This window comes from Atta cephalotes (genome assembly GCF_000143395.1).
Source record: "Atta cephalotes unplaced genomic scaffold scaffold00062, whole genome shotgun sequence".
Taxonomy (NCBI): domain Eukaryota; kingdom Metazoa; phylum Arthropoda; class Insecta; order Hymenoptera; family Formicidae; genus Atta; species Atta cephalotes.
Window position 1 is genome coordinate 169,145 of NW_012130126.1, and position 9,045 is coordinate 178,189.

General features: G+C 35.2%; 1 protein-coding gene across 3 annotated transcripts in view; it reads right to left on the reverse strand.

The window, feature by feature from the left end:
- The window catches only part of LOC105623654 (tropomyosin), a 35,535-nt gene extending 26,845 nt beyond the window's left edge, over positions 1-8,690 (reverse strand). For all 3 annotated transcript variants that reach the window (XM_012205036.1, XM_012205034.1, XM_012205035.1), the window contains exons 1-2: positions 8,577-8,690; positions 8,062-8,187 (exon numbers count right to left, since the gene is read on the reverse strand). In XM_012205036.1, coding sequence (XP_012060426.1) covers positions 8,062-8,187; positions 8,577-8,690 — 240 coding nt within the window. The remainder of the gene's footprint in view (positions 1-8,061; positions 8,188-8,576) is intronic.
- Between the last annotated feature and the right edge of the window lie 355 nt (positions 8,691-9,045).

The following is a 9,045-nucleotide window of genomic DNA, read 5'->3' on the forward strand; positions in this document are numbered from 1 at the left end:
CACACACACACACACACACACACACACACACACACACACACACACACACACACACACACACACACACACACACACACACACACACACACACACACACACACACACACACACCTGCTGCGAAGTTAAATAAATTCAGTCCTAATTTAATTTTACAAAACAGAATGTTTCTTTCAACGCGCTAATTCCGGTATACTAATTCCGATTATACATTTTATTAATCCAAAATTCCAACAGGAGATATTTACACTTGTTTTCCAAATAACATTCAATCTGGCATTGTTCCAATTGAGAAAATAGTTCTAGCTACACTTTTCCGATAAATTTTCTCCTCTTATCTTGCAATGTAAAAAGTATATATAATCAAATGTTTGATTTCAGATATTAGCTTCTCAAATATATATCAGCTATAAATTCAGATTGCATAAAGGAGTTCAATTACTTTCTAAATCTGAATCAGTGAATAATCACTGATATCAATTTCAAGTATGCAATTGGATAATCAGTGAAATTCAATTGAAAAAGAAAGGAATTTGAATATTATATAATTAAAATACCGATATTTGCGTGTCAGTTCCAATACCATTGAACGTGTACACTAAAAGTTAACTAGGAAGAATTAGCTTAAGAATTCCTTGTTTCATTGATTTTTAATTGAATTTCACTAATTATTCAGTAACGTATTTGGGATCGATATCAATTATTATTCACTTTAACCCAGATTTAAAGAGTAGAAATCGTTAAAAATGCACATAATATCGCACATTCGCACTTTTAGACTTGTATTGATTTCGATTTGATTTTTTTAATAGCTTGTGGAATATAAATTCCAATAAGAAGCATTGGAATCTGTTTCTCAAATAGCTTATGCGACTTGGCATTGTTTCAATATTGCTGAGAAAGATTCGCAACAAATGCAAGATCTCTGTTGTTTCCCTCGTGATTTCATTCTCCTTTCTTAATCTCGCAGAGTAAAAGGTGGATGCAGCTGAAAAGAATAGGCCCGCATTATTCATAAAACATTCGATAACCGCAAACGTTATCTTGGCTTTCACCGAGCAAAGAAAGAACATTTATTCGTGCTGCAAATCGCGTAGTCGTCGATCGTGAATAATCATAACAAGTTGAAACAACGAGACATTACAGAATGTGACGTGCAAACATCGACCGATAAGATGACGAAAAGCCACGAGAAAGCGCTTCAAAGGTCGATGTGCGACAAAGAATCGAAGGCGAACGAAATTAGCGCGTGTTCCAAATCCTCGCGTAGGCGTTTCGCAAAGGCGCTTTGCAATGAGAATAATGACATAAATGGGTATTCAATTTATGCTGATGCGTTTTTGATCGCCAATACTGTCTCATCATTTAAATCGACTCTTTAAGTGGTTTTTAAAATATGATTTCTGGAATTGCGTAAACCGTGTTGTCGTCAGGTTCTTCGAGAAAAAAAGATTCTAATCACTCCAAGAAAAAAATAGTAATGTATAGTCTTGTACTGGTAATTTTGATAATGTCTGGCAATTTTGATTAATATATGCAATAAATCTATTAATATTCTCTCTCTTCTACGATAATTCAAGAAAATACACATATGTTTTGTCACGGAAATTTCCAATTCTGAATTCAAAGCAAAAATGATTTTCTCATAATATTTTCAGCTAAAAGATTAAGATTAAGTTTCTCCTAAAAATTAAGATATAATCCACAAATTTCTACTTCAATCCAAAATAGATATTCTTTTTGTGACAAATTGTGGCTTATTAGGTGGATATAAATAACAATAATTTACGGAGAGAAATGGATATGGATTAATGTATTAATGAATAAGAAACTTTTTAAAAGACTTTTGGAATCACACACAAAAATACTGTAATAATAATTATTATTTAAATAATAATTATTTATTTAAAATCTTTCAAAGATTCATATACTCGCAAATCTACCATAAATTCATCACAAGTATCAAATTTAATTCAAAATATTCTAAATCCTAATAAGTTTAATGTCAAGATTATTAAATTAATCAAGATTATTAAATTAAAACAAATTCGATTTGCTTATTACATAAAGTCGCTTCTTCAATTAAATTTATAATGTATTTGTCAAAAGTATTATAATTTATTTGTCAAAAGAAAAGAAATTCTTGTTTTGCGTATATATATCAATTAGTTTTTCTAAAAAGTTTATCAAAAACTTTTTATAATAAGTACATTTTAGGATTATTATCAAGGAAATATTCTTTATTAAATATAATCGTTATCTAAAAAAAAAAAAAGAAAAGAAAGTTGAATAATTTCTTTTCTTAACAATAAAATCATATTTTTCTGTGTGCAAATATCTAGAATCTTTGAGATGGCGTGGGCGTTTTGCACAACGTTTTGGGATGCGTTTTTTTTAGATGCGCACCGGATTTATTCGTGCAGAGGCTCCGGGAACGGGAGCTTACGCAATCTAGTCCCGCACTCCCGAATAAAAGTCTCGCTGGATCACGGCCGTCATATATTTTTAGAATGTTGACGAGTTAGATCGTGGGGTGTAAGCTTGAGCAGACTTGCCAGACGCGTATGCAAAAGGGCGGGGCCCCGAAAAGAAGTGACGGAAACAAACGTCGCCGAGAAGAACATCAGGGTTTCCATTGTTCTATCTCAACAACGAAGAGCGTCGACCATCGCTGAAAGAGATTCAATTGACTATTATCGGCGAGGATAAAGACAATTGATGACACAGAATAAAATTCAATTGTCGCAACGAAGAAGAAAGTTTGATGAAACTCGAACATTATTGAACGCTACAGTGAGATTTTTTAAAGATTAAATCTGAATGAAGAATTATGCAAGTACCGTATGATATAAATAAAGAAGATGCTTTATCTTGCTCCGTTACAATTATCTTATTCTTGAAACTGGTTTTCATGTATTGCGAGTGGGGAGAATGTCTCGATCCCGGATGTCATCAAAGTATCACGTAGTATACTTCAATACCTTACAATTCGATGTACCGTAATGCGGTATATCCCATTATACGCGGTTGGCGTGTTCCAATGTAATGCAGGGATTGACGCAAACAAGATACTTTTTTTTTCTTTGGTTTATTTTCAATTTTAGTTATTATTAAATTAACTAAGTTATTCTTAGATATAGGTAGACGATCTGTTTATTAAAAAAAATTTTATAATTAGATAGGGATTAATAAAACCTAACGGATCCTGGAACAAAATGTGACGATATCAAATAAGACTTGGAAAATACGTTTTCAAAAACAGATACATATGGCCATTTGTGATTAATTAATTGTATTCGGAGTACATTAATTGATATCACAGATAAAGTATGAGGATGATATCATAAAGTATGAGGAGTTTTCATTTCAAAAATAAAACCACTAATGAGAAATTGCATTGAACGAATTGACGCATATTCAAATCAAAATTCATAATGCGTAGTAGAAGAATTAAATAAAGTATTTATAATCGAATGACAAATGTAGTACAAAGCTCAATGCACATAAAATATTTCAGTTTCTATTTCAAACAGTAATTTCGAGAAAACGGGCTAATATTTATGAATTAAAACACGATATGTGATGCATTATTTGGCAAATTAAACTCGAACAATGTAATCAATAATTCGGAAGATATTAATGAATATTATATTATAGATATTAGATATGAAATATGAATGCTTATCTCGATTCTGAAAAAAATTCAGAAAAATATTATACACGCACAATTTGACATTTTCGAAATGTTCATTATTTCTATAATATTCATTAATATCTTAAAATATTGGAACACACACACTTTTCGAAATTTCTGAATTTTTTTTCAGAATCGAGATAAGCATTCATATTTCATATCTAATATCAACAATATTCATTAATATCTTATGAATATTAATAAATTTAAAATTATAGAAATAATTAAAATAGATAATAACATGATGCATTGTTTAGTGGGTAATGGCTTTCTATCAGTGAGCAAGAAAATCGTGTACGCGTAACCTATTGTCCTCGTTCAGTAACCCTAATAATAAATGCCATTTGTCGCCAAGAGGATCTCGCGCTTATGCGTCGTTAGCAGCAACTTTCTCGACTGCCATTTCAGGGACGTTGCTTGCAACGGGTTTTTTTTATAGCCAGTATCCAAAAATTCATACCTACGTATATTATTCGATATACCTCCGAGTTTTATAAGAAACACTTGATACAATAAATAATCTATAATCCAAAAATTTCTCAATAGATTTGAATAAATATTTACAATAGATATTGAGATGTAGAAATTATCTTATCAGATACTGAAATGACCTATGCATATCAATTGAAAGATTGGGAAATAACGGCCAAAATTGCTTATCTCTTGAGATACATTCTAAAACGTCCTCTCCGAGCAAAAAATTTTACTCGAAATATATAGTACACGTAACATATACTATATACAGCACAGAGAGTAAATTTTCCTAGGAGAGGAATGTTTTTTTTTGGAATGTAATTTTGAACAATTTTTAAGCTATTATATTATCATTCAATAAGGTATTTAATTTATTTTACTGAAAAATTTAACTTGCACCACTGCTGCCACGAGCTTTCAATTACTATTTGATTGTAGTCGCAATTGATGCAAACAATGTCAATTTGATAATTGTAGATCGCGATAATTAATGATTGTCATGTTTATTAATATTGAACAAAAGATAAAAATATTTCAAACTTTTAAATTTTTCACATTTCCTGCAGAAGTTTAACTGGATGTTGTAACCGTGAAAGAAAACAGTTATATTACGTAAAAATAATAACGGATACCTGTAAAGATAACTGAATGTTAATTTAACATGATATTCCTGAAAATTTATGTAAGTTAAACTATTCTTTATAATCATTTAATCAGAGAGCGTATTTATAATCTCAAAAGTTCCATCTCAAATTCATATCTTGATGAAAATTACTGCGATAATTCCGACGTGATTTTAATTGCAAATAAACGCCTACTGCGCTCAGTAACGCGACGAGCACAAAGTCCGTTTTCTTGCTTCATTTAACCATCATGGTATCAATTGATTGTCCGAAAAAAAATATGTTACAAGTGGCGTTGATTGTCATTAGAAGCTATTTTCTCCGAACATGAAATTCGAGGTATCGCCCACATCTTCAGAGTTGTATGCGATCTTGATGTTGCCGCTTACGTAATTCGTGCTATATGCATTTTTATTATTGCAATTAGAAACGTGCATACGTCGTAGATAAGAGAGAATAAATTATAAAGTAAAAATATTAATATTTTTCAACTGCGCGATCGATTTTAGAATCAAATTCTAAATAATTTTTTTGGGATAATGAAATTCATATTAAATTCTTACAATATTCAAGCTGTTAGAATTATTTCTCATTGCATCATTAATTTTACGCAGCAATATAATAACTAATAATACTTCGACGTTATCATAACTAGAAGGAATGGCCTGATAACATCAAATTATATTGCCACAATTGATTTTCCTTTGAAGGCAATGATCTTACGATTATATACTACCTTCGTTCACGCTTCATTTAGCGTCAAGTTTTTTGATTGAATTCGTGTTAAGTAACGAGACTTTATCAAATGCTTAAAGAGTATTTTATAAAAAATACTCAACTTCGTATCTCCGAAAAAAAAAACAAAAAGGAAAGTTTTCAAAGAGTTATGAGTTTGATATTTTCAGCAAATCCGACGAAATACCAACCGACCTCGAGGACCTCTTGATTGGTGTTATCAAGGTCGTTGACGACCTTGAAACCCGTTTACCTATCATGGCCGCTATTTCGGCGATATGCCGTTGTCATACGGCGATACTGACCCGCTTCAGTTGATTGCCCATGATATTCTGGAGTTCGTTCTTTATCAGACTGAATTTCATCATCGTGTCGCTGGAGAATATGGAACAGCCGAAGGCGAGCCCGGGATAATCGGCACATCTCTTCCGCCTGCGAGCCTCTCTCTCAGCCTGAACCTCGGTACGTTCGCTGGGACAACGTAGCTTAGCTAGCTCTGCCAGTTCAGGATCCTCCTCGACGTTGGTAGACTCGTCATCGGAGTTCCCGTCGCCGCGTGCCCTCGCGACCGCGTGCTCGGGCTCGGGCGAGTTACTCTTGTTTCGCGAATCGCGTTCGTCGCGATCTTCGGCAGAGTTCTTCCTACGAGGACTAAATCGGTGGGTTCTTCTCTTTTTACCCGGCCGATCCTGGATCTCGTCGTGCTTGGCGTCCTTACTCTCGCCGAGCACGGGAACGTCCGGGCTACACTGCGCGAGCCTTTGTCGGACGTCATCGTCTCTATGATCTCCTTCATCATCCTTTTTCTTCTCCTCTTCGAGTATCTGGGTTTTCGAATCTTTCGTCTCGATCTCGTTGATCCTCGTGGACCATCTCGTGCCGAGTGTCACTTGCGGCAAAGACGGATCCGTCGCGCCAAGTCGATCGTCGACGGTCACGTTGACGGGTGACGTCTCGTCGCCGGTAAACGTGGTGTTCCTGGCGGTATCAGCAGGGCCACACTGCGCGGGTCCTCTGCTGGAGGCGTCGAGACGTCGTCGCGTGGTGTGCCGCGGATGATGCTGGTGACCACGCCGTCTGGTCGTTGCCGAGACCGCTCGCTCCATGTCGCGTCCAGCTGTTGTCAAGCTCTGGCCAACAACCGAAACCCTCCGCGTTGTCTAACACGTTGACGCGACGACACGACCCGTGCGATATGCACCGCTCTACTACCACCGCACTAGACACTCCGCCATCTTGTCTGTCACTGATCAAGACGCACGTTTCTCCCCCGCGCCGACGACGTACTGTCCACCGGTTGTGTTGTACCGTCACGTCACGCACACGCAATACGACGGCGCGTACACAAAGAATGGGATCGCGCTGTTCTACGCCGTGCACTGGCCACGCTGTGTCTGTCTCGCTCGCGCGCACGGCGACCGAGAGCAACGTCCCCTCCACGCGGTTAAGCGACGCGCGAGTGGGATGGAGTGGGGAGAGCCGAAGCCGCCGAAGGTTCACGAGCGTATAACGCGGAAGCTGCGCGAATCACAGATGAACTGTTCGCGGAGGACAAGTGGACGCGCCGCTTGTTGACATGCGAGATGCGCCTGCGCGAACAAGTGGCGCCATCAATCGGCGCGCACTCGCATTGTGCGTTGCCGGTAACTATTGTTGAGGCGGCATTTTTTTGCGGGTCAAGAGGTCCTGGATTATGTCTAATTTTGTTTCATAAAAGCCAAATTTACAGCTTTTTTCAAATCTAATGTTCTGATTTGAATAAAATAAGTGATATAAATAAAATTTTTCTGTTACGCAAAATTTCAGAATCTTCTTTTCTTCTTGTTTTGGATATCAATGAAAATTACATTATATCTTTTGTTTTTGTTAGCGTGAATAAATGCGAAATGTGAAAACTAAATATATTATAATTCTAAGGATTTGGAACTCTTTGAATACTTTTCGTTTTGAAATTTCATATTTCGCTGAGTAAGCAGAATCTGAATCTAGAATATCTAACGATATCGGTATCAACTTGCCGTCAGAAATAGAATAAAGCGCCTATTGATATACTTTGTCAACAGATTGGCAATAGAAACAGAACAAAATACACTGTTCTTAAATGTCAGTTTCTGCTGCTAATCTGCTGTCAGATTGCCTCATGTGCTCCATTTCTGCTATCACTCTGTTGGCATCAGCATATCAGCAGATTCTATCAACAGATCCTGAGTTTAACGTTGCTGCAAATAGCTGAATGAATCTACAGTTGGAATCTGATTTACTGTCAATCTGTCAGCAAATTATTAATATTTTGCTATCTGAGCTGTTATTGGAAGTAACTAAAGTTCTATATAAAGAAATTTGTTGAATATGTATATGTATATCAGAAAGTATAAGGCAGAAAAATTAAAGTGTCCACAGATGTAATGCTAATTATATTTGATCTTAATTAATTATAATAAATCAAAATAATTATTAAAATTCATTTCTGATTCGATCAAGCAATATTGCCAAATATTTCTTCATTTATGGAATAATAAAAATATTTGCTCGACTTACGTTTTGCAGAGCCTTGTCTTTCTCCTCTAATTTCGCGTTGACCTGCATAAGAGCTTCCTGAGTTTGGTCAAGCTCATTCTCGATGGTCTGGATCTTTTTTTGCAGGGCACGAGCCTCTTCCTCAGCCTATGTAAATCAATATATCTCAATATTTCTTCATATTACTGTTATTTAAAAAATGGATTACAATAATTTAGCTTAATGTATATTTTTAAAATACCTTTTTGTGCTAACACTTAGTATTTTTAGCATTAAAATAGCAAATCATATGATCAAATTTGACACTTGATATTTTGACGTAGCATTTGGACGCTAAACGTGAGCGCCAGGCGTTAGCATAAGATTGTATTTTTATCGCTATTTCAAAATCATGAATAAATTGTCAATCAATTCAATCATCTTTAAGTTTATCACATCAATTATCAAATTCTATATATATTTTCGTATATATTTTTGCATGTGTATGAACGATGATTGATTTCAAAGTTGTCGTGAAGAATAATAGTTTTTTATACCTTTTCAGCTCGCGCATTGGCATCACGAGCTTGCTGTTCGCAAAGCAACGCGCGGTCCATCGCGTTGTCCTTCTCCAGCTTCATTCCCTGCATCTTCTTCTTGATCGCATCCATGGTGGTGTTTGTGTCTCCTCACTCGTCCAACAGAAGAAAATCTGTGACATCGGACAAGAATGCGATTATAGATAAATATACAAAATTCACGGACTGATTATGGAGTATTCCTTTTTCTTATTTTTCTCTTGTATAACAAGATAGAATAAAATAAAATTTTTCCATGTAACACAAGTCTAAATAAAAATATCGATATGTACTTTTTTGTCAATCATAATTAATTGCGTGTAAAATCGTAAAACTATTTAAGCAGAGCAATAAGTCACGATAATATCAAAATGACGTTAAAATAAAATGTTTAATTAAAAAATAATTTTTATAGTAATCATTTTGGAGCTATTTTGATGTTATTTTA